The sequence below is a fragment of the Drosophila nasuta genome, chromosome 3, assembly GCF_023558535.2.
Source record: "Drosophila nasuta strain 15112-1781.00 chromosome 3, ASM2355853v1, whole genome shotgun sequence".
Classification (NCBI taxonomy): Eukaryota; Metazoa; Arthropoda; class Insecta; order Diptera; family Drosophilidae; genus Drosophila; species Drosophila nasuta.
Genome location: NC_083457.1, coordinates 28672472 through 28697899, shown reverse-complemented (window position 1 = coordinate 28697899; position 25428 = coordinate 28672472). Strand labels below are relative to the sequence as shown.

At 38.6% G+C, this 25428-nt stretch overlaps 5 protein-coding genes and 1 non-coding gene across 6 annotated transcripts; 2 read left to right on the top strand and 4 right to left on the bottom strand.

Moving 5' to 3' along the window:
- Positions 1–97: 97 nt before the first annotated feature.
- LOC132792202 (vang-like protein 1) lies at positions 98–4073 on the bottom strand. The gene is made up of 2 exons (XM_060801458.1): positions 3279–4073; positions 98–3216 (listed from the first exon to the last, which is right to left on the bottom strand). The coding sequence occupies exons 1-2, from the start codon at positions 3499–3501 to the stop codon at positions 1712–1714; spliced, it is 1728 nt and encodes a 575-aa protein (XP_060657441.1). The 5' UTR covers positions 3502–4073; the 3' UTR covers positions 98–1711.
- A 51-nt stretch (positions 4074–4124) lies between these two features.
- Trnay-gua (transfer RNA tyrosine (anticodon GUA)) lies at positions 4125–4215 on the top strand. Its single transcript is given in 2 exon segments — positions 4125–4161; positions 4180–4215. It is a non-coding gene; the product is annotated as a tRNA-Tyr (tRNA).
- Positions 4202–8811, bottom strand: LOC132792201 (superkiller complex protein 3). Its single transcript, XM_060801457.1, has 13 exons — positions 8657–8811; positions 8392–8603; positions 8059–8251; positions 7408–8003; positions 7273–7350; positions 6811–7222; positions 6568–6750; positions 6328–6512; positions 5476–6264; positions 4978–5409; positions 4748–4922; positions 4491–4678; positions 4202–4426 (listed from the first exon to the last, which is right to left on the bottom strand). Exons 1-13 carry the CDS (start codon positions 8744–8746, stop codon positions 4267–4269), a joined length of 3693 nt encoding a protein of 1230 aa, XP_060657440.1. The 5' UTR covers positions 8747–8811; the 3' UTR covers positions 4202–4266.
- A 182-nt stretch (positions 8812–8993) lies between these two features.
- On the top strand, positions 8994–10482 carry LOC132792203 (uncharacterized). Its single transcript, XM_060801460.1, has 2 exons — positions 8994–9343; positions 9394–10482. The coding sequence occupies exons 1-2, from the start codon at positions 9078–9080 to the stop codon at positions 10475–10477; spliced, it is 1350 nt and encodes a 449-aa protein (XP_060657443.1). The 5' UTR covers positions 8994–9077; the 3' UTR covers positions 10478–10482.
- Positions 10483–10559: 77 nt separating this feature from the next.
- On the bottom strand, positions 10560–12391 carry LOC132792204 (NSFL1 cofactor p47). The gene is made up of 5 exons (XM_060801461.1): positions 12188–12391; positions 11893–12104; positions 11391–11816; positions 10980–11324; positions 10560–10915 (listed from the first exon to the last, which is right to left on the bottom strand). Exons 1-5 carry the CDS (start codon positions 12287–12289, stop codon positions 10783–10785), a joined length of 1218 nt encoding a protein of 405 aa, XP_060657444.1. The 5' UTR covers positions 12290–12391; the 3' UTR covers positions 10560–10782.
- A 600-nt stretch (positions 12392–12991) lies between these two features.
- Positions 12992–20447, bottom strand: LOC132790212 (aldehyde dehydrogenase, dimeric NADP-preferring). The gene is given in 13 exon segments (XM_060798676.1): positions 12992–13107; positions 13292–13442; positions 13505–13578; positions 13580–13641; positions 14803–14918; positions 15161–15358; positions 15421–15651; positions 15708–15871; positions 15941–16162; positions 16227–16407; positions 18776–18834; positions 19247–19320; positions 20429–20447. Coding segments are annotated over 12 exon segments (1497 nt in total). The 5' UTR covers positions 19265–19320; positions 20429–20447; the 3' UTR covers positions 12992–13086.
- Positions 20448–25428: the final 4981 nt, after the last annotated feature.

Below are 25428 nucleotides of genomic sequence, written 5' to 3'. Positions count from 1 at the left end.
GTGATCATAAATACTAAATAAGTATATGTACATATACTATATTTAGTCCGATGACTTCTAGATTAGAAATTTGAGATTAGCACAGTTTATGGGGGGGGGTCTTGACAGATTGTATTAAGTAAACAAAACGCTGAATTAAAGCTGGTGAAAAAGTTGTTGCATTTATTTATACAGCTTGTGTGTATCGCTTAGCTATATATGTTTATGTATGTATGTAATTACAGACACAATTATGATATCGATTGTTAATTAAATTCTATAAATATGTGTATTCGGTTTAAAATTGCTTCACATTCGGTTTTATTGCTACAATTAGATTCTCTGATAAAAAGCATTCAGCTAGAAAAAACGAAATAAAAATATCGCTCGGACCAGAAGTCGCCAAAATGATGAAAAGTTTTCTAAGTAGTTTGTAAATATGTATATAGATATATATATATATTCTTGAAGGTTTTGTTTCTGTATATAGGTGTATCAATTGAATACTCGCACTTAGCATTAAAATGGTTTCATTCTTTAGTTCGTCTAAAATATATGTGTATATATATTTTGTGCTCTATTGTTGCTATGCACAGATTAGTAGTACAAATATTAGTTGGCAATTTTTGTCAGTGTATATAAAATGCATTAATAGCAGTCTCTTGCTTAAGTTATTATGTATTTGTCACAAGTTACATTCGAGTTGCAGTTGCCGCATGCGGCAATTTAGTGGAACATTGGGGAACTGTTTAATGTTGAGTATTCGATTTAAGCTTAAAATGCACTTATTAAATCGGTAAAAAAAACCCCATTTGAATCGCGCCAACAGTGTCGAAACACTCTTGGTGCAAGTCTTTTGTTTTTTGTCTAACCACAACCAAATTCTGGAAAATGGATTAGTTTGTTTTGATAGTGTTTTCTTTTAAGTATTTAAATTTATAGCGATAACACTCCTTATTTTTGTTTGTCTAACCACAATCAAAATTTGGAAAATGGAAAAATACTTCAGGAGTGTTCCCATTTAAGTATTTAAATTATAAAAGATAACACTTCGGGTTAAAGTCTATGGTTTTGTTTTTGTCTAACCACAATCTGGAATAGTTTTTTTTTCTGGGGGGAATTTTGTCATTTAAGTACTTAAATTCTAAGTGATATTATCTAAAAATAATAATTATGCACACTTGCTAATGAAGAAAGGCAGTAAAGATTTAAGCTGATAAATGGAAAATTGTTTTGTTTTTCTTTTTTTGTGGGAGCCGAAGCAACCAGACTTAAGATTAATACTTTGGGAACTTGTAAATCAGTTTGTAAGTCATTTCAAGGGACGTGTGATATGTGTGCGTTGTTGGCTTAGGATATTACACTGGGCTTGAGCATCGTTCACTCTAATCATATGCTGGTCGTAAGTTCTGTTTCAGTTTCGAGTTCTATATAAATTAATACTTAAAATAATAATTGAAACCCGCCAATAATAACGACTACAAGCAGCTTTTCTTAATGGGGATTAAAAATGGTATAAAAGAAACTGGAATTGGCTTAAAATAATTCTGATATTAACTAATTTTGATAGGTTCCTAATCCCGTTTAAGAAGCGCTGCCCTCTCTCCAATTTAATGTATCAGACAAAGACATGCAAGTACGAGGATTGCGTTTGATTGCTATGCGTAGGCGTTATCATTGGCGGTGTTCTGGGATTGGATTGTTGCGATTGATGGTGCATATGATGGTGGTGTCATACAGATGTCTCTGAGTTGAGCTTGAGCACAAACTTATTGCTCTTGGGATCGACCACTTCCTCGGCAAGATTGAAATGCGGCAACTTGTGCACGGTGATCATCAGGGAGACATCGTTCTGAATGAGCTGGAACGTGCATTCGTTGCTAATGGGTCGCGAGACGATGTCGTCACAGATCAGTGACCACGACTGCACCCAACGACGCTCCTTTTCGCTCTGCATCACCGGCGATTCGGTCAGATATGGTTCGAGAAAGGCACGTGGCGACAGATCATGCTTCAGACAGTGCGCCAAATGCTTGAGAATGCTCTCAAATGTGTGACGCGGCTGCTGGCGTGTCACTCGCAGGTATTTCTGCAGCGCACGCGCCATCGATGGGAACACCGCCTGGGCCGCTTCCTGTGGATCCAAGGGCAACGCTGGCGCCGGCTCGTTGTGGATGCGTTTAATGTGCGTGAATGCTTCCTCGGCGGCAGTGATGAGACGTGCACGACGCTTCTTCACTCGACGCTCGTATTCGTGCTCCTCGTAGAAACGTTCATTGTGCGAAGAGTCACGTCTTCGTGCATTGGCTGCCAACACGGCACGGCTCTGACTCTGCTGCTGCGAATTGCTGACGCCATCCACTTCGTAATACTTGAAACTATTCGAGATTTTGTTGCGTTGCGATTTCGATATGGAAATGGGTATGCGTTCCAAATATGGATTGAAGATGGGAAAGTCCACATAGTAATGCTGCAGCACCCAAACTGCAGCACGTTGTATGCTCAACTGTCCCAGCATATAGGAGCGCGAGACGCCGTCGGGTGAGCGTATGATCTTAATGTAGTAACAGGGCTGTTGGTGGCGCAGCTCCAGCAGCACCACAGCCACATAGTGAATGAAGAGCAGAGTGTCGACAAAGTTGGTGGCGTATGTAACCAGCGATTTGTAGTCGACAACATCGCCGCCTGTTTCCACAACAATCTTGGCGCCATTCAACACCTGCACAATGTAAAAGAGCCAATAGGCAAAGGTGCAGATGGTCACCAGAAGCAGTACAAGAGCGCGATATAGAAATATTCTGGGCATGCTGGCGGCTGTGCGTCGCATAAACACCGCCCACAAACCAATGGCGAGGAGCACCAAGCGGGCAGCCAATGACACTAATTTACCCTTGCACTGTTCACTACATGCCAACAGATGTGTACGCCTGGTTTGCGTCAGTTCCGGATGATCGAAGGCGGTCGGAAAGAAGCCAATGTGCGGCATAACGACCATGGCAACAGGCGAGAAGAATGCGGCACATCCGAGCAGAAAGTAGAAGGTGGATTCAACATAACGGCGACAGGCGAAACCGAAACCTTTGTCGTTCTCACGATGCCACATATTATTAATATCCTCCATGGAAATGCTTTGTTCCGAAGTGTTGCCGGTCACTGCTGTGGTATTCTCACCCCAATTCTCATCCTGTGGCAGAATCTGCACTTCAATAACCTCCTGACCATCACGAGACTCATCACCTACAAAAGAAGGCAATGATAATAGTTTGAGCTTGGAAATTGTTAAGAACCATTCGACTCACCTGTCATGTTGACGCTGGTTTGATAGGGCGCCATGTCGCCACGACCTTTGCCAGACTTGGAGGAATGTGTGCTGCGGTGTGAATGTCGGGAACGATCTCTGTGGTATCCGTTGTTTACAGTGCCACCGCCTCCTCCGCCACCTCCCCCGCTGCTGTTGTTATTGTGATTGCGAGAGCGTCGCGAGCGTCCACTGTGTTCCGATTTGACGGAATCGTTTTCCATTGCAAGCCTTGCAAATTGGGAGCGTGCGTGGGCGTCTTTTGCCACCACCACCGCCTCAAACACAGGCAGCTAGCTTTTTTGTTCCTTAATTAACTGACCGACCGTGTTGCTATTTTAGTGTCTAACTGTAATTACGACCAACTGCAGCAGGTTTTTTTCACGTACATATGCTTGTCTGTGTTTGTGACTGTGTGTTGAATGCATGTGTTTGTGTGTGTACATTCATAGGTATTTGGTGCAAGCGGTGCAGGGTGTGGAGTCTGGGAAACGTTGCAAGAGTAGACGCCGTTCTTACAGCGTACACATTGCCAACCTTTTCACTATTTATTCTATTTAACAAGGCATCGCGTTAACACTTTTACACAAAAACATATTGCTTTCATTGATATTTGCACTATTTTATACACATTTTACTACATTTATTTTCCCATTGACTTTTTTGCTTTCAACCCCGACCAGAAAGAATAGTGGCCAGTGTAACCACACCATTTTAGATAGAATATTTTTAAACAATACACGCACGCACACTTTTCGGCATTGTACAACACTTGGCAGCTAATGCTTTTGGCGCTAGTGTATCTGCTGGCTTTTGTACATGATTTTTGGACCGCAGCTGCTACCCACCTTCGATAGCTCAGTTGGTAGAGCGATGGACTGTAGTGAGAAATTCTTGTAGACATCCACAGGTCGCTGGTTCGACTCCGGCTCGAAGGATTTTTTGCAACAAAATTTTATTTTTTCAGAATTAAAAAATTGTACTTTATGCTAATGTGCAGTTATCGCTGCAAGTAACTGTCTGGCTTCCGTGTTGCTGGGATTTAAACGAAGAGCACATTGGATTTGCTTTTCAGATTGAGTCTTATCCACAGGTTCCAAAGCACGACTCACGTAAATTCTAGTTTCCGCCTCCTCGCTGGCTTTAATGCTGCAAGTGGTAAAAATAATTTACTAACATACTAAAAATCACACATAAATTAACTAAAACATACCTGCTACGCAAGCTATTATGTCCCAATTTGAGGGTCATCAATGCCGTGTTGGCGGTGGCAAGTTCGTAGAGCGAGTCCTCTCGGAAATAATCTAGTAGAAACTTCAGAAACACCCTGCGCAAGCCGGCATTCAGCGGGAACATGCGAACTTGTGTCTGCAAATAGTTAAGCGCTTGTCGGGCTCCCACCTGAAATAATTATAGTAATTGCATGCCATTAAATATTATTGATTCTCAACAACATGTGTTGCAACTCACATTAATTAACCAGTAGTAGGCCGTGAGATAGGCAATATTTGCGCAATGTTCCTCATTGAATTGATAGGCTTTGAACTCGGACATAATCATCTCACACAGGTCGTTGTCCTCATGAAGCACTCCCAAAGCGCAAGCCGAGTACAAGGCTTGAATAGGCACTCCCTTTAGAAGAATGCTAAGATGCAAACAAATTAGAAGTTACGCAATAATAGTCGTTAGACAATAGTTACCATTGATAGAGCACGGTTTTTGTATCCCTTTCGCCTTGGAATGCATAGACCATTGATGCCATAGCCACTAAAATCGTTGCTGCCTTCTCATCGTCCTGACCAACAACGCTGCCGAGCACGGAGTTGTATATTGAATAGGCTTGTTCCAGTTGCCCAGATCGATAGTAGGCTAATGCCAAGCCAATGATCGGTTTAAATGTAGCATGCGCAACAGTATTAAAAGCATTAACGGCCTGTTCAGGTTGGCCAATCTTCAGGTATAAATAGCCAAGATTCGTGTAGAGCTTATCGCGATCCGCGCCAGGATCTGATTGTTTGCAAGCGCGGCTGAAGGCTTTGATGGCTTGCTGATAAAGTTTTTGCCGAATGCAGAGGAATCCTTGAAATGTAAGCGCCGAAACACTAGCATCTGCTTCCTCATTTTGCACATACCTTAGGGGGATAATAAATTGTATTAGCAATAGCTAATTTCAATTAGCAATTTCAAAAAACACAAACCAATTGATGGCATCCAAAGCATAAATGTCTGCATGCCAATTTTCGATGGCATACTTATTGTGTGGCTTCTCTCGCAACTCAGGATCTGATATCACCTGGCATACCCAATGGGCATAGCCGATAGCTGCTTCCGGATGATACTCAAACTGCTGGCAATGCCGGAAGAGATCAAATGCTTCTTCCTGATCGCCAATTAGCTCAGCTACCATCGCCTGTCCAATCCAAGCATTTGGATAAATTGGGCTTAATTGTTGAGCACGCTTAAATGCCTCGTTTGCCAGCCGAATATCGCTCAACTTAAGATACAGCACACCCAGATTTGTCCACGACGTAAAAGATCGACGCTCCAGATTAAGCGATTGAATAAAGCTATGTTGTGCCACAGCTAGATTCTCATTGGCAGCATGCATATTAATCACTCCAAGTAGATTCCAGTTTTGCCAGCGATTCGTGTTCTCTTTGATGGCCATTTTGCAGACCTTCGCAGCCGTCTCCAGATGATCCTTGGCTTCCTCTGGCATGTAGACGGCACTGTAGTAGCTGCACAATGCCAATTCGTACCACAGAAAAGTGTTTTGCTTGAACTTCAAGGCGCACAGATAAAATCGCTGCGCCAATTGCAAAAGATCCTTTCGCGATAAGTAAGCTATCTCCTCCTCTCGTTTGGCCAAGCTGCCTGCAACATCTAAATTAGCCAAAGACTGCGGCAATTGTGCTGTCTGAACAAAAACATTGGCTGTAAGACGCCACAGCCAAATCATTCCCTGTGCTTTGGGTTGTAAAAAGGCACTGGGACAATAAGGAAAATATCAGATGAGGAAATCATAAACAAATTTTTTAAATCACTACAACCTTTGCAGATGTCCCACAGCCAGCTGGAAATGATCCTTAGCGCGCCCATAAATGTTCTGCGACTTAAGGTTATTGGCCAGGCCAATGTGAGCCTCGGCAGCGCCTTTTAAAGCCGGCAAGTAATCTGGATGATCTTTTAGCAGCAAATCAAAGTCAGCAATTGCCTCTGGATACATGCGTATAGTCTGCAAAGTAAAATAAGTATAAATAAAAGCATAACAAATCAACCATAATATTTACCGTCTTGATCACGGCCAGTTGAAGTAGTGCATAACAATTGCCAGGAGAGAGCTCGAGTATTTTCTGAAAAACACGTATGCCAGAATTGTATGAGCCACGTCCAGCGTAAGCATCACCCAGCGATTCCCAATAAACCATGCATTTAACATCATATTTGATGGCCAAGCGGAAGCATTGAATGGCCTGAAAATTATATGAGAGTATTAATACCATATAAACTCAAGTGACAAATTGAACACATACATTATCCCATTTGTGTACATGCAAAAAGTGCAGTCCTAGCTTGTACTGCAGGCGAACAGCTTCGTCGTCGCTCAAGTAACGCAGCGTATTCAGCAACAACGTTTCATTAAGATCCTCCTCGCCGAGTTGCTGATAGATGGAGCTCAATGAATCGACAGCCTGCTGGGATAATGCATTCAGGCTGATGCACTTTTCAAAACATTTCCGAGCACGGGAAATATCACCATTGGCCTGATACAAGCGAGCCAAATAGTCAAAGCATTCAGCAATATGGGGCTGCAATCGAGCGGCTTTCAACATGCAGTTGAGTGCCTCACCATAGTTCTTGAGCTCCATGTATAGCTTGCCACAAAGCAGCAACGCTTCAAACGACTCCTTGCCAGACATGGCTTGCACAGCTTCGTTAGGGGATCTAAAAGTTAGATTTCAAATAAATACGAATATCCTAGAGGCTTTACTTACAGCAAATATTCGGCCCGCGTAATATCGTCCAGTTGTAAGGATTTTAGTTTTTCTATTTCTCCAAGCTTGTGATAACAGCTAAAAGTATAGATTACTATATTAATTAATCATACAGCTACATTTGATTATACTAACCGTGCCAAAGCCTTGACATTTAATTCGCTTTGTGTGAATCCAGTGAGCAATTCAGCAGCTTCCTTCAACTTGCTAACATCCTTCTCGTACGATTGACACTGCGCAAACTCTTCGTTTTGACGGCCTAGCTCTTGCCACAACAGCGATGCCAGACGATATGCTCCGAACTTCATGTGAATGCGTGCCAGCAATTGTAGAGTCACCTTATAGCTGGGATGGCATTGTTGTGCCTGTAATGTCAGTTGTCTTGCTGCTACATATTGCTCTTGCTTGAATAAATCAAACGCCTTGATTAGCAGTGCCAAATTTGAGTTGGCATTAAACTCCAAAAGTTTTTCAGCATATGTTTGTATGGGTACTTTTAGTTCTTTCATCCATTCTTCAGTATTTGGCTGATCATGGTTTTCGCAATAGATTTTGCAGATCCATTCGTAGCCATAGACGGCGCGAGGATGAGATGATGTCATGTTGCAGGCGTTGCGTAGACAAGCCACCAGATCTTGGTTCTTATAGAGCCATTTCAGATATCGTTTATATACGTTGCTCTTTAGCTCTGCATCTCCGATCCGTAGTAAAGTTTCCATGCTATTTTTGTACTAATCATACAAATAGTTAAAGGGCTGTGCTTAAAAAGATGTAGATAAAACTCACCAACTCATGATCAGCAGCTGCAATTTCGACATCATTGGCAAACCAAATTCTTCCGAGATACTCTTGAATCTTAGCACTATTGACATCCTCATGATTTAGCACTCTCTTTTTGAATATGTTTAAACAAGCCTGCCACAATGTTGCGTCCGAAGATAGCGCAAAGAGCTTCTCATAGTAATCCAACGTTTTTTCACTGGAAACACAAAAAGAAGGAATAATGTAGGTAAAACTAAACATAAAGAATACTATATATAATAAGTATTGCGGCTTAAGAGTAACTGCGAGTATTGCAGCTGCCCCTCCCACAAATTATATTTCACCCGGTATAATTACGGTATTAAATCGAGCAACTGATCATAAATGTCGGGTAGCTCGGTGTTCGGTGCGCAATTAGCCAATCCTTGCAGGGCAACAGTTGCCGGACCTTCCGTGTACTCAATGGATTTGTGCAAGTATTTCGCCGCCTCGGACTTATCAACATTTTGATAGGCGGCGCCGAGCAACAAGTAACCCATATGATTCTTTGGGTCGCCTTTCAGCAGGCGCTGCAATAAATGTCAGTAAGCGACTAATAAAAATTTTCGGATTTTCAGCTTACTTGACACTTGTGTATGGCGTCCCCATATTTTGCCAGCTTTATGGTTTCGCGAATGTCTTTAATAAGCGCCTTTGTTTCCTTGGAACTCATTTCGGTGGATATCTGTTAAACAATAAACTAGCTTTTTTATACAGCAAAGTTGGCAGAAACAGTGTGACCCTACAGTATATTTGTATTTGAATAATAAATAAAATGTACATTTTGAGCAGGAAAAAAAGTAATAGTTGTTAAAATAAATAATATGAAAAATAGAAAATATTATTAATTTTATATTTTAACTTTTATTATATACGTAATCTGCACTACTGTGCTGCAGGTTGTTGCAGCAATAACCTGTTGAACAATAGAGCAACACTGACCATTGTTTGTCTCATACGGAAGAAAAGTGTTTGCAACTCAAAAAGGCAATAAATAAATAAAAATGCGAAAGTATCAACAATTAGCGTTATTGCTAATATCATGCTTTAGCATTGGTGTGCTGATGATGTACAAAAGCGAAAACAATCGGCTTAAATATGTGCTCAAGTATGTAAACTTCTTTGGACGCAACGATGCTGCTGTCTTGCGACGCCTACAAAATGGCACAGGCATCGAGGATGAGGATCATCTGATCAAGAGCGCGTTCTCCAAGCCGTTGCCAGTTTGGCAACTAATAGGCGACTCTTTTCATGCATATTCCGCTTACTGGTAAGACATTTCAGTTAATTGTGGTAAATACTAAATAATTGCCTTTAAAGGAAACGCAACGAGCTGGTCGCTGGCGGAGAAGCCCACGTTATTGTTGTGGGCATAAAGGGTGCTGTGGTTGATTTTCGGTGCAGTTTCGACGTCGGCGGTCGAAGTGTGCAGGGCAAATTTCGCTTTCAACGTGACGCCACTGAGGGTGTGGTTGACAACAATGATGCCACATTCACCTACTACAATTTCTTCTGTCAAGTGAGCCGTAATTTTGGTGAACCAGAATATGTTGCCTTCAGTGACACGAGGTCAACAACGAAACGACAGGTTAAGCTACGCTTGCGCTATGTTAAACCGGCAAATGCCAATACAAATAGCAATGCAATTGCTAAGACCACCATAAAACCACACGCACATGTCAGATTACCGGCAACGATGTGTGTGGATCTTGTTAGCTTTAATATGAGCTCACCATTCGGACGGAATGCAGATGCCATGCTGCAGTTCTTTCTGTTCCATCAAGCACTTGGTGTCGAGCACTTTCTAGTGTACAACTATGATGAGCTGCCCGAGAAAGTTGTGCGCCTACTGGAGCGCACCAATTTGCACCTGTATGGACTGCCCTTTAATTTCCCATTCCAACAAACAAATACGACAACTGCCCGCATTCGGCAATTGATGCTGACGGATTGCCTGCTGCGCAATGTGAACTATGCTGCCTTCACCATGCTTCTGGCTCCCAATGAGATTGTCTACCCAAATGCCCGATTTGCCAGCGACACAAATCGTGCACTGCAACAGCAGCTGCGGCATTATGCCACAGAAACCTCACGCTTTGAGCTGGCCACGTTCGCCGTGTGCTTTGACGAACACAAGAAGTTACTCATTGATAATGTGCAGTATGATCCGGAGGTCAAGCCACCACACGCCACACTTCTGTATCGCCTGGAATTGCCGCCAGCGCAGCTGCTGCTGCCGACAGCGACTTCGGTGGAATTGCCGCTGTCAAGTGGATTCGCTCATCGATATGTGGACTGCCAACATGTGGGGAAGGATGGACTGCACGACTGGCGCAACGGAGTGCGCGAGGATTTGATGAGTCACATTAATACTCTGCGCAGCGAGGTCGATTTGCTCATTTAATTTTAAGCCCTAGATAGGTAGCACTTTAGTTAGAGTGAGGACACCAATCAGACATTATTAGACTGCCATAAAAAACGTTGGATTACGATTCAATTTTATATTGTACAATAATAAATAGACAATTATAAAACGTTTCGAATGTGTGCAATACAAGGTAATTTCGAATGTTGTAGTTGTTTGTATTTGTGTATTGCCTGTTGAGTGTACCATATCCAATATTATCATTATGATTATTTATTTTGTAGTGTTAATGGGTCTTCTTCCATCTTATTTGTTTTTGGGAACGCTTCAGTTGCATCGCTTAATTATTTAAGGCGCTGCATAAGCGCAGCATTCTTAAGGCCAGCCTTCTCAATTGTAGAGTCGTCATCGCTCAGCTCGCGTGTAGGAAACGATGAAACCAGCACAAAGTTGCTATTAGAGTACTGCGGACGAGCACTACAAATATAAGAGAAACAATCAAATAAAAATGGCTAAATTAAATTGCAATAAAATCAATTACGTTTGTATGAAGCGGCGAATGTCTGAAACAGTGTGTGACAAATTGAATTGAGCTGCCAAACGTGATCCATCGGCAAGTCGAATTTGCAGCGTTGTCAACGGAGCCTCGGCATTCACATTGAGCTCGTCACGTGCGCTTGCCTCCTGGTTAGCAACTTCGCCGGGAGTCGCAGCAGCTGCTACTGGATCTTTGTTCGTAACAATATTGCCAACGGGACTGCCCAGAGTTTGGCCTGATCCTTTGAAAGTTTGTGGCACTGCCTGACGCTTGAAATCCTCATGTCGATGATCTTCAACATCAACGTTCACCATACGTCCCATTTCCAACAGCTCTTGTGGAATTTCCCTAAAATAAATGGAAGAAAATGCTGCTTAATATTAGCTATATTTGTATGCGTTGCTTGTGTTTTACCCTCGCATCACTGTCTCTAGGAATTCCTTGTTCTGCGGATCGTCATAGTGACGCAACTCGCCGCCATCAATTGAGAATCCTTGGCTCCATAGTTTTAGTACCACTACAGGTTTATTTTCAGCGGGCTGTGCACTACGACTTGCCCCTACAGCTGTATGATCGTTGTCAGTCATGCCCAGACGCATACCTTGGCCCCAAACATTGCCACCGGCACTGGCTGTTCCACTTGTGGACGGTCCGACGCCAACTTCAGCTATATTCTGCTCTTGAGCCGAGCGCATCATGTCGGTGAGTTGTTCCCGGAAATTCTTTCGCTTCGCCGGCCCCAGCACTTGCTGTCCCGAACGATCCGAGCCGCCGGCATAGAAAGCCTGATGCTCTTCATCACTGCTCGACTGCTTCGACATGTCACTGAGCGTGGCAAACCTGTGTGAATTAATAGCACGTGAATGCATATATATATTATAAATATATAATAGCTGCTGATGAATATTTTGCTTACTTTGGTTTGGCAGCAGTCGTTCCCTTTGGTGGAACATCACTCGACGCTGTCTTCGTTGTTGCAGACGCTGTTGCTGCCTTTGTAGCAGCGGCGCCGGCTCCGCTAGAAGTTGTTGTTGTTGGCGCCGGTGTCGGATTGCCTGATTGACCGACAACAGCTGCATCTGTTGCTGGCATATCAGACTGTGTAGTCCAGTAGTTGCCAAGTGCTTGCTTTTGTGTCGCAAAATAACCAAGTTTTTATATTGACCTTTCATTGTTTATAGCTAGCAAAAAAATAATTTGCATTACTTTACCTCTATATCCCATTCGCAACTGGTTAAGTAGAATTTCGCAGTATTTTCATCGGTGCCAGTTATCTCAATGAATTGTGCAACAATATCGCCGCGAGCGGCCATTCTTACAATATTTTCGTTAAATGTATTTCTCTCGGAAAACAAAATAAATTGAAAGCCAAGTGAACTTATAATGATAGACAAAAAATCAGTGTGACTCTACAAAAAAATTATTGATCCCAGTGTGCCCCTATGCACTCACACTAAATATGTTAAAACTGCCATACATGCTCACTTTGAAGACTTATCGATAAGTGTCGCTCTTCTGCACACCAATCTGGCAGCACTGCGCTTAAAATTTAAACAAATAAAACGGTCGTCTGGTATTGAGTTTTTAACATTCACATTTTTTATTAAATAGCAACTAAATAACAATAACTAATATAGTAATTCTTCGATTCCAATAGCATTTAGATCACCCACCGATATGCGTATTAAAAGTACAAGTACATGCTTTTATTTAGTTTGATTCTTTCTGAAAATATAAATTGGTATACATGGCATAAATAAATCAATATAATCATATATAGATAAATACACATAATACAAGTGTTTTGTTTTCTAAGTGCAGACATCATATAAAGTATTTACACAAAACCCTCTTTAAATCCCAGTTACATTGATATCAAAAAAGATCAGTTATGACGTATTAGTTTTTAAATCTAAATGCAAGTATGTTTTGAAATTAGTATAATTACACCCAGCAATAATAATAATAATAATGAAGAAAAAAACTAATACATATTTATGCATAAATGCATTTACTGCGATGTATTCCAAATGTAAATGTAATTAAAAGTCCACTGGCTCATGGTGCAACGATTTATATCCGCCATTGATGTATAAATTGTGTTTTATTTTTAACGCGACAACAGCTTGCCCTAAAAAGGTGGACAATGTGTGTATGAATTGGATTTGGGGATTTTGGCGATTACAGAATGTGTGTGGTTCAAATGTTGGCCAGTTAAATAGTGTGAATGATACGCATGGAAAATAATCACAATCATTAATACATATTCGCACAGACAATGCTTAGACAATGGCTGCGAAATCTACCTTTCTTACCTGTAGGTAATAATTGGCAAGCACCGTCAATCCCACGCCAAGACCAACCGCGAGCACATGCGAAAGATACAAGTTCGGAAGCGGGCGGCGTTTGCGTAACAGGAAAGAGAGCAGCGAGGCTTTGCGATCCGAGTAAGGTGGATAACGAGCTCTGCAGTGGGTTTTAACATAATTAATAATAATAATAATAATATATATGTAGTTGCTACTTACGATGCCATCTTTTCGCCAATCGCTGCCAGATTCTTGCCCAGACACGACTTCTTGTGTGTAAACGTGTCGAATCCCAAATTTGCCATGATAGCTGCCCATGCCGCTCATGCCAACACCACCGAAGGGAATTGTGTCAACTGGGGAAGGAAAGCCCCAACAGAAATGTGAGCAAAAGCTTAAGTAAATTTATTATTCATTTCAATAAGCGTTAACTGCAATATTGCAATATTGCCTAGTCATAGTTCACACCAATCACCAGTTGTTAATTAAAAAATTCGCACTAGTTTTATTAATAAATTGCAAAATTTTGTTCAAGCAAGCATTTGGTAAGCGCTTCAAACCGTAAAACCAATAGTAATAATTAAAGAATAATTTGTTAAATGCATAACAATAATAATTTACTCTGTCGTGTGTGTACTTAAGTCTGTAAAACGTTTTTGTATTCTGTGGATATTTTGTGATCGGATCGGCCAAATTGTCGAGTTAAATATGACCAAGTAATGGAGCTGTGGTCGAAACGGTGTCAACAATAAAATATTTGTGCATTGGCTTGAATATGTGCGTAGAGAAAAACATTGCAGCTAATTAAAAGCTTTTGGCAGCTGTAAACTACAATATTAACATAATTATATACAATACTCATATATACCTCCGACATGCATTATAGTTTCGTTGCTGCAGAATCCGCCGCTAGTTGTGTTTTCCCTAAACTCTTTTACCAACTTGTTAGAGTTAGAGAATACGTAGATTACAAGAGGCTTTTCTCTATTTACGTTTGCAAATTTGGGGGAAGGAGAAACATTTAATATTACAGTACGATCATATGGGTATATTAAACAAAAAGGTAAAAACACAAAAAATGTACAATTCATAGATATGATCTTGATGAATTACAATTTGATATGTTTCTGTGTAGGGTCTTCAAGAAAGGGTCTACAATCTACAGGCTAGCTGTACACACGATTGTTTCGATAACAAAATTTACAATCAAATTACAAAATAACCATCACCAATTAGCTATACATACTAGTTACAGATAAATAGAGAGACAGAAAGAAGATAAGGATAAGGGATTTGTTTTTTGTTTTTTTGCCGTAACCATATCATTATTGAAGCATCTTTAGACAGTAGTACTTTGTAGCAGAATTACAGAACACAATTGGAGAAGTTTTGCTGGGTAGTTTGGTATTTGCCAGGGCTTAGCTCCATGTTTGCAACATTTATCATTAACCGTAGCCGTAATATTGCATCCACATACTGTTGTTTAGCATGTATGTACTTTGTTGATAATGGCTTACCGGCATAATGCATTATCGTGTCATTCACGCACATTCCGCCCGATTGTGTGCCGTTAACGAACAGATCGAGCACATCTGTTTCCGTTGTGAAAATATACAGGACGAGTGGGTTTTCTCTAATATGCGTTTGCGTTTCAAACAAGACATTATTATTTTATATTTTCATCAATCGATTATGGACGATGCAATTGAATTTTGCAGGGGTCGCAAAATAAGAATTTTTTTATTGTGTTGGTGTCGGTGTAATGACAAAATGGGATAAAACGAAAAATATATAAATATGTATGTGTATGAAAAAAAGACGCTGAAGAGATGATGAATATGCTTCAATTTTGAGTTGGCGCACTGATCAACATACCTGGCATTGATGAACTTAATCGCATCGTAGGCATTCTCGACTGTGTAAATGGGCAAGATTGGGCCGAAGATTTCCTCCTCCATGATGGGATCATCGGGCTTCACATCAACCAGAATTGTGGGCTCAATAAACTTCTCGCTGACATCGTATTTGCCACCCAATGCAACACGTCCCGACTTCATCAGTCCAAGAAGTCGCCTGTAAGCAATGACATTGAATTATCACAAAATCGAAGAATGTATATTAATAAGCGTAATTACTGGAAATTGTTTTGGTTGATGATGCGACTTAGATCGGGACTGCTCTGTATGCTTTCGCCGTACCACTCCTTGAGCACATCCCTGGCTTCCTCCACGAATTTATCCTGAACCTCCTTGGAGCACAGAACGTAATCGGGTGCAATGCATGTCTGGCCGCAATTGATGAGTTTTCCCCACAAGATGCGCTTCACCGCTGTGCGCAGTTCCACGGACTTGTCAATGTAGCAAGGGCTGCAGAAACAAACATTATGCAATGTGATTTACATATGTTTAAAATCATAACTCACCTCTTGCCACCCAGCTCAAGGGTAGTGGGTGTCAAATAGTTGTTGGCTGCAGCATGAATAATTTTGCCGACGCGCGTGGATCCCGTATAGAATATGTAATCGAAGCGTTGCTTCAGCAGTTCAGCTGTTTCACTGGGTCCGCCACAGACAACTGGATAGCAATCCTATTGGCATAAACAAAACAGAACTATAAACACAGAAGGCAAATTTACATTTAAAGTTTGCTCACGCACATTATCTAGATATTTGGGAATTGTTTCGGCAATGAATTTGGCACAATTGCCGGCAATCTCGCTGGGCTTGAGTACCACACAATTGCCAGCAGCAATTGCAGCTGCAACGGGAACTAAAAGCAATTGCAAAGGATAATTCCAGGCGCCAATGACGAGGACAACACCAAAGGGATCGTTGTAGACTTGCACATCATCAAGCATATTAACAAACGACTTTTCCGGCTAGAAGTTTATTGCAAAATAATGATTAATTATAGTTAAATTTGTCGAAGTTTTAGATGCTTACCCTGTCGGCCTTGACCCAGTCGTCGAGATGGAATAATATGTGCTTAATGTCATTCTTCATGAATTCTGTTTCCACAATCAAACTTTCCTGTTTGGGACGGCGCAAGTCAGCCTCCAATGCGCTGATAATCTCATTCTCATGCTCCTCATAGCAACGCAGCAAATTCTCCAATTGCTTGCGACTGAAAAATATAATTTGAAAGCGATTAGATAAACGAAAATAATAATAAATGTTAATAATCCCCTAAATTAGCTTAAAATCGCTGTAGAATTAAAAAAAAAACCTTTTTTAAAACAAACTTCAGCCAAACTAGATCTAAAATTGACTGTTCATTAATGAAAATATATTCGTCTGCTGAATTGTTTTGGAATTTCGTCACAAGCCAATAGAAATAGAATATCATGAATGCTTAAAGCCCAGTCATCGTGTTGTAACAAGTTTATCTAACTTATCCATTATCATGTAAATTTACCTCAAATTTTTGTCACTTGTCAGTTTTTGAATCAACGAAACTTTGTTCGCTAATTAAATTTTGTACGGTTTTCTCTATGACTCGAAAGCCAAGCACCTCTCTGGTAAAAAATTAACAACAACAAAAAAAAAAGATGAACAATGCAAAAGACAAGTACTAATATGAGTATGGCAAATATCTAAAGTCATTGTCGATGTGGTTTGCTATTGCTTTTGTTGCTGAGTAAGATGGAGAAGGTCAATGCTAATTCGCCGTTTCGATAATTATGCAATGCTTGCCTTTAAAAAACGAAAATGAAAAAAAAATCTATTCTACGTTCATATGACGCCACTAATCGTCATCAGCTGCTGCTGCTGCTGTTGGTGTTGCGGTTGCTTGAATAAAAATGAAATCAAGTCTGATTAGAACTATGAAAACCGGTTACCGTATACCGGCTAGTGGGATGGCCAATGGCTAACAGGATTTCAGTTTAACTAGGGCTTCATTTAGAGGTTATCAACCAACAAGTAGTTTGTTCTACATATCTGAGTAAACAAAATTAGAAAACACGTTTATGACTTAATATGTCGTGATTTGCTAATAATAATGCACTAGAAGCTGCACATTTAATTGCCAAACATTAAGCCCATAATTATAAATTATACTCACTATATATATTATGTATATAAGTTAGATGATGGATAGAGAGATACTTGAATAAACGAACGTTGTGCATGACAATGAAGCAATTATAACGATTAGGCGGCGCAATGAAATTCTCGCTGATATTCAATATCAATATTTTTAGAAACGCTTTGACTTTGGGCGACAACGCTCAAATGTATTTCTTCGATATATATTTTTGTTTTTATTATGTATTTATTTATTTATGTATACTACTTATATACGAATTATATTGCGTATACGTCTCGTATTCGAGCTTAGGTATTTCAATGCGCTTCTATGAAGAAGTAGAAGAAGTAGCTTAAAAAGGCGAAAACAATCGAAGAACTCGACACGTTTGTTCCGAGTTCATTTGAAAATACAAAAAAAAGAAAAAGATCATGAAATTAAATGGCTATCAACCTTGGGGGTGCCAAAGATTTTTGTCCGCACTTCCGTTTCACACTTGACGCTCAAAAGTATTCTCTGCATGTATGTGTATACCAATAAATTTGTGTATGCCTAAGCATAAACTTTTTTTTTCTTTTGTTTATTAACATATCAACTTTGATCTTGAAAATGCGTTGTGCATGTGCTGTAGATAGTTCCATGTGTTGCTGCTGTTGCTGCTTTTGCTGCCTTAGACCAAGGGCTAAAGTGCGCTTAGAAACTGGAATATTAAAAATGTTCTAGTTGCTTTTGCACATTTAATCGCTATTACAAACATGTGCTATATTTCAACCAGTTCGTATCGTTAAATGAACTGCGAATTATACAGCAAAGTGCAAAGATCCCAACCTGAATGCCTCTAAAGCACATACATATGTATATGTATATGCATATGCACGAGTATATAGAAAGGGAAATGATATGTGTTGTATAAACAAAGCAAGAGACAACAAAATACACAATTATATAATGTATATATGACTCCATTTTTGCGTTCAGTGTATTGTTATAAATACTTATCTACATTTCTTATCAGAGAGAGCTCCGAAGCAAGCGGCAAAGTTCAAGTGAAATGAGTTCAAAAAGCTTTCAGTCTCCCACATTGCTGTGAGTGTATGTGTGTAAGTGTGCGTGCGTGTCTGTGTTTATGTCTGTGCCTGTGTCTGATCTCACATTCAACTAGAGATGTACTTAAGTGCTTGTTTCTACATATGAACCTATGTATGTTTATGCATAGTACTAAAAATATGAATGTATTTGTTTATTTCGACTACTTTCAAAAGCCGTCAACAGCGTTGCGACAACTCTTGTAATTTACATTACATTTAACATCAACGTAATAACGCCGACGACCTAGTTACTTGTACTAGTCAAAAACAAAAACAAAAAACAGCAAAAACCAAAAATGCAGCTTTAACTACTGTTGCTTTTTGGGCTTTTTGTTGAGTGGGGGAAGGGGTGTTTTGGCTAACAAACAGTTACTTACCGAAAGCTTACGTTCCTAGTCTTGCCGCTTGCGAATGCGAGACGGGCTCGCTGCAATGTCTGCGCGTTGTGGTTGTTGTTGTTGTTCATCGCAATTGTTGGATGGGTGTCGTCGTTGTTGTTGTTGTTGGTGTTGGATTTTTACATTCGCAATGACCAAATTGTGTGTGGCGAAGATATCGAGTACATACAAACGTAGTGGGTAGTATGCACGTATATAGGAAGATAACGAAAACAAAAACGTAAGGCAAACGCAAAAATCAAATAAAATCTAACAAAAAAATAAGGCTTAATGTTTGTTACGTGCACAAATGTTCGTTAATAATCGTTATTGTTACTGTTGTTGCTGCTGCTGTGCTCGCATTAAATTGCATGCACAAGTAGTTTTGTATTTGTTTTGCTTTTTTTTCAATTTGCTATTTCCAGTCATTTATTTACGAAACATTTGCAATTGCAACTGCAAAACACTCACATCATCGAAGTTTGCCATTATGTCAGGCTCTTGTTGTTTAGCGGGCGCGACGATTTCGTTTTCTGATTCGGATTCTGCGAAATAAATACAAGAAGAATTACACAAACAACCATGAAACTTTTATTAAGTCTACGTTAAAACACAGATTTAACTAGCACTATCACTTTTATACGGATTCTATGTTTATTTCCATGTGTATGTATTTACTTTTACTGTATTGGTGGGGCACCGAGAAACACGCAAACCTCTGAGGCTGTGGCAGAGTCAACGGGGCGGAAAACCAAACAACGATTAGTCAACCAACAAAAACACACACAATATTTACGCGCGACGCACAACCGACAGCGTTCACGTCAACGAGAAGATTGAAATTGAAACGTCGAGCAAGTTGACTACATGAGCCGCGGCCGCTGCTTTAATTGTATTCAATTCTAAAAACCCGTTTCAAAAAAACGCAAATGCCGCCTGCTCTCGCTTTATATGGATGCCCAACAAAAAAAAATATACAAATCGGACTGACTGAACAGCTGTTTTAAGCGAACGATGCCATTTACAGACTGAGTATGAGTATGAGTACGAGTACTGAGTACAAGTATAAAAAGCGATTACTTAGTAGTTGCTATCGCTTTATCGAAATAGTGCTCGATAAATAAACGTAAGAGATACGTTATTTTGAATACAAATAAATCAATTACATTTTGATTTTAAACTGAATTCTGACTAACGCAAAAAGGGTGTTAATTTGTAAACCTGCCACAATAATAATAATAATTTATTTTTGTTCAACTTTACCTCAGGAACACACAAGTGTTTCAGCTGAAATGCCGGTTGGTACTGAATGAAAACATTTCCAAAAAATCAATTGGGGGTTCGCTATCGGCTTTACTAATCTGTGCGTGTCTAACCCAAACAACTGTATGGGTAACATACAATTGGACTTGATAAGGAAGTTGGGTCTAAAAGTTCGTAAGTGCATCTACACGAACATTCTATCAGCTGTATTTAAAAATACGACTGCATAATCTATGTTTCTTTTATTATAGTAAGTATGATAAGGCTGAAATGGAGTCTCTGGATTGGCTTAAACAAAAAAAGTTTGCCGAGTAATGATGAGTTAATAGTTTTAATGTATTTAATGTCACAGTCACCATGATGAAGTACTCAATTGTAAGTATTACTTACCAATATTAATAACCGTTGTCTGCTTGTCAGCATCTAAGAAATTACACATAGTTTGTTGTAACTATTAATGAAGTTAAACTATTATATTATGAATTTATTAATTACCATTTGATGTATTTTTATCGCTCACTAATATAATGGGCATGGGCTGGGTTTGTTGTATATTATTCTTATGCTCCGCCATGTTAAAAGCTTTTATTTGTAAACCTTGCCTTCAGTCAGATGTATAATTACAATCGATGTCCTCGCATACACAGTTTAAGTGCGACTGAAATAATAAACACAACCAGACTTAGGGGTTAATAATAGCGGTCAGAGTTCTGCTGAACCCATTTGTTACTGTTTGTTTAATTACACGTGAATCAAAGTTATTTATAGCTACATCATAACAACTTATTGGCGATGGCCTACAGAAAAGTTTGATTGCAATTTGTAACGTGCGGCTTCGGAATGCCAGGACATTTAATAATGTCAACTAAGGACTGGGAAAACTTGTGTAAAATACACATGTTGGGAAGCTATGAAATATGCACAAAGTTAGAATTCACATGAGCTAAATACTTGGGCTGCCAATATAATTGTTTGACCAACTGTTGAAAGGGTTTCAATTGCGTTTGAAAAATCCATTGTTTGCCGAGCCAAAGCCCACATCGACAACGACATCGTCATCGAAGCCAAAGCATATGTGTATACGGCAAGTTAACACCCCGTCATAAATTTATATTTCAAGGTCACAGTCATGTGTAAGCCCGGCTAACACCTGAGCCCATTTTAGCCGCATTGTATTGCATAATTGTTAATGCATTTATGATGCACACACAATGACGCCATTACATGCACTTTTCACAGCTAGGTCGACGACACTATGTCACGTTTCTGGGTTTATAATTCATCATCAATTAAATTAGAATTCATTAATTTTTAATGGCGTTTCACTTTCATTAGGGCATCTCGTGGGGAATTCATAATTAAGCAATCAATAACTGTTGTTAACTTTGGTACACATAATAAACATATATATATGTTATGTACTTAATCTACTTTTGCGTTGATAATGTTTAAACTTTAATCGCGGCAGTTGAGCAAATCCGATCGTGTTGTTTGCTGCACAGCCAAAGCGAAAAACCAATTGTGCACTGAGTGATAGCGTTGAGTGGACTGAGCGGATAACGAGGCGACTTAGCGGAGCTGGTTGCCATGGCTGTGGACACCGGAGCTGAGAGCTGGATTGGACAGGTCTGGTGTGTCTATGGAACGCTGCACTCTCGCCTTGCAAATTTTGCTATAATTACATGTGTGCGACTCCAGTCTCGGATTTGTATGCACAACCTGTCGCCGCTTGACGAAACCAAAAACCATTGAAAATTATATTGAAATCTTGACAGCACGCACCGACCGATACCGAATTCAAAAACAAAAGCAGACAACAACACGAAACAACATGGGGGAAAAAAAACACTCCTCCGCGCCGTAAATTACCTAGAGAGTGTGGCTAAGTAATCGCTAGACGAGTATATGCTTGACCAATTCGAATAGATTCACTTGCCGCGCCAACGCTCGAAACACGTCTGTTGCCCGCGTCCGGACCAGACCGGCAGCTAGCTCTGCTTCAAGTTAGGCTCTCGGGTTTGGCCAGTTCCACTCGCCATTTACATTAGCTTTGTTTTTATTTTCTGTTTTCTCGTAGTTTGTGTAGTTAGAGGTATTTCATATATGTTCAATTTTCGCGCACTCCAACTGTCGCAACGACTCTGCCGAAATTTGTGATATTCCAGTTTCAATTTTGATCTTTCGCGATTATTACAAAATGACTTAATTGGACTAATCTCTCGGGTTTGGTAAGAGGCAAGCTGCGTGTATCAGATAAAATGATCATTTACCGAACAACATTATAATAAAAATGTTATAACATACCATTCTTGACAAAAAGAGACTGTTTTCGCTAATTCTCTCATCCAACCATTAAAATATTTTTGAACTAAACTATAAAAAAAACCTACACCAACTTCTTGGCATGCCGAAGAGTCAATACCCTTTCCCTACAGTCAATATTATAATAGTTCTTTTAGTGCCCTACCTCTAATCTATGGCCATAAACCAGTACACCTTGTTTTTACTCTATCCGGTAGCTATTTCAAAATTTTAAAAGACTTCTTCCGTACACTTTTTAATTTTTTGCTTAACCTTTGCAATTTTCAAGTTAAAGAATACCGTTGAAAATAGTATAATAAATAAACACATACGAGATCAGCTAAGGTTACTACGAAATGGACTCTCCGCCTCTTCAATGATTGAAGCTCGTCTGGAGATCAGTTGTTTACTTTTTCTACAACAGCTGTTTGTCTCTAAACAAGCGAACCGGTTATTGAAAAAAAAGAGCTTCAGCTTATATTTCGATTGCGCATTACACAGTTTTCGATCAAGCCCTGACCATGGAGATCAAACTTAGACCCGTAAGCCCGAATGTCATTGTCAACTGCTGGAGCCATGATTTGTAGCTTGAAACTTATCTAATGACTCGCAACAAGATATGCATTACTTGGCACCTCCATATATAATTTGGTTTCATGTGCCGCCGCTGGACTTTGCTTTAAACAAACTGCTGAGGCTTTAATTCACGTACATTAGCTAGACATTTTCGTTAATTGTTCTAGTCGAAAGTCACGCAATACTAAAAAAAAAAACAAATATAAAGCAACAATCAGACATTTCAGCAATGATGATCATGCAATTACGTAGACAAACGATTTTTTGTTTATTTAACTGGTTCTTATTTCTCAAAATTATTTTTTTATAGTATTTGCTGATTTCTATGAATTCAAAGTAAACGCAAATAATAATAATTATCACAATTGACCACAGACCAGTTTCAAATAATAATTGTGTACAGACTTGTTGGTAAAAAATGTGTGGCATACTTTTAGGGATTTCGTTAAACGACCTATTTTTAGTTTTCTACTCCAAAAATAATTAGGTCCAATTTCAGTATTTTAAAGATATCGAAAAATCCACAGCATCACTTCAGGCGTTGATTCTTTGATCGTTGATTTTCGAAATGAAACAAATGCGTGTTATTAGTGTATAATTTATTATTTAAATATGTTATAAAATTTGTTTATCGTATAAAATATACTCTTACTCTTGTCTCACATATATATATTCACATATATATGTATATATATTTATGTATGCATGTATATAGAAAAATTACAATTCAAGTATTGTAGTATTTTTTTCTTTTCCTCACTATTACACAATTACAATTTTTAACTGCAACTCGTTATTGTTTATAATTTGTCGCCTTGATCTAAGAGCATTTTCATCTTTCGTATTTTTAATTAAATTTTTTTTTGCTTTATTATGTTTTACTTATGCAAAATAGCTGCAATATTGTGTATGTATGTATTTACTTGTGTACCTAGTACATGCTTTTTTTCTATGTAAATATGTTATTTATTTAAGTGACAAATGTATGAATGTATGCGTAGTTTTTCTAAAAAGTTATGCCGAAAAAATGATTGGAGCTCTCGAAGCAAATCAAATAGAGGAGAGTTCACATTTTCTTTTTTTTTGCTTTTTATTAGTTTAAACGTTTTTTTGGTAATTTCGATTTAGAGTAGTATTTAGTAATTACTATTTATGTATGCATATATGTATGTATGAAGTAAGTATGTATATATGTATATGTATGTTGGTATCGTATCTATTAATTAAGTAGTATTCGCACACGCATTAAATGAATACAAATACATTCGATCGCCATTTGATGAATCAAGCATTTTGTGTGAGTCGTCGTGTGAGTGATACAAATATACAATTCGCAGGTAGACTATATGCCTATATGTAGTATTCGTTATAGCTATTTTCATTTCATTATGAATATGAGAAACCAGTAGCTGGCCTACAGTATTTTTTTCTTCTTTTTCCATTACGTTTTTTTTGTATTTTTTTTGTGGTATTTTTCTTTTTATTTAATCTTTTAGCGTATTTTCTTTTCTGATCATGCTTATAAATTAAATTTGTACTCGTTTTGTACTCAATTGCTCCATAATTATTACATATATGTATGTTAGTATGTATGCATGCGTATGTTTATGTATATGTTGTATGTATGTATGTTTGCCGAATGAAACATGTGAATTTTAAATACAATATTGATGCGTTCTTTTCGAATTCGTTTTTCTTTTTGTTTTTTTTTTGGGAGTTTGTCACAAACTTAATTGCTAATGCTAAATGTTGTTTTGCAGTTAAATATTTCTTTAGTCAAATATTTGTTATTACCGCCTCTTGGTCTCTCTCTCTCTTTCTCTCTGCAATCTGAGAGAAACTGTTGTCATATATAAAATTTATTCAAAATTGTATTTTGATATAAGAATTCATTCTTGTTTTTGTTTGTTTGTTTGTTTTGCAATCATCGTTAATCGACATTTTATAAAAATTTGATTTATAAATACATTTTGTTGTTTCTTACATTTGGGAGTTCTTTTTAGTTTGTTGTTAGCTGCTGTTACATTTTTTAAGATATTTGTAATTTTATATATATCTATATATTCATTGACTTAGGTCTAAGTACACATATATACATATGTATAAATGTATGTATAAGTATGACAAAAAATTGAATACCTGATTTAAGTTTTGGATTCGTTTTAGTTCGTTAATAAGCTACTTGTATATGAGCATTTACTTATTCATTTTTTCTTTTGTTTGTTTGTTTTTTTTTTGTATTTTTTAGCAAAGTTTTGTTTTTTGGAATATTTGTTGTATTTGAAAAATAAAATACCTTCTTGAAATTATTATTTTGTTTTGTTTTGTTTTGTTTTTTGGTATGTATGTTTAATTATCTATTTAATGCATAGGCTAGCTGTGGGTGTGGGTGAATGTGAATGTGGGTGTATATATGATATTCATGATTCTATATATTGATTTTAATTTAATTTTTGTTTTTTTTGATTCTTAAGCCTTTGGCAAATTGTTCAGTATTCATGACTTTTAGTTGG

Bases quoted from the DNA above. Each gene is read 5' to 3' on its own strand.
- LOC132792202 (XM_060801458.1), bottom strand. From the start codon at position 3,501: ATGGAAAACGATTCCGTCAAATCGGAACACAGTGGACGCTCGCGACGC. The intron at 3,217-3,278 runs GTGAGTCGAATG...CTTCTTTTGTAG, and splicing joins AACCAGCGTCAACATGACAG to GTGATGAGTCTCGTGATGGT.
- LOC132792203 (XM_060801460.1), top strand. From the start codon at position 9,078: ATGCGAAAGTATCAACAATTAGCGTTATTGCTAATATCATGCTTTAGC. The intron at 9,344-9,393 runs GTAAGACATTTC...TTGCCTTTAAAG, and splicing joins CATGCATATTCCGCTTACTG to GAAACGCAACGAGCTGGTCG.
- LOC132792204 (XM_060801461.1), bottom strand. From the start codon at position 12,289: ATGGCCGCTCGCGGCGATATTGTTGCACAATTCATTGAGATAACTGGC. The intron at 11,325-11,390 runs GTAAAACACAAG...CATTTATTTTAG, and splicing joins CTAGAGACAGTGATGCGAGG to GGAAATTCCACAAGAGCTGT. The intron at 10,916-10,979 runs GTAATTGATTTT...TTATATTTGTAG, and splicing joins ATTCGCCGCTTCATACAAAC to TGCTCGTCCGCAGTACTCTA.
- LOC132792201 (XM_060801457.1), bottom strand. From the start codon at position 8,746: ATGAGTTCCAAGGAAACAAAGGCGCTTATTAAAGACATTCGCGAAACC. The intron at 4,923-4,977 runs GTAACTATTGTC...TTTGCATCTTAG, and splicing joins AAAACCGTGCTCTATCAATG to CATTCTTCTAAAGGGAGTGC. The intron at 4,427-4,490 runs GTATGTTTTAGT...TACCACTTGCAG, and splicing joins CATAATAGCTTGCGTAGCAG to CATTAAAGCCAGCGAGGAGG.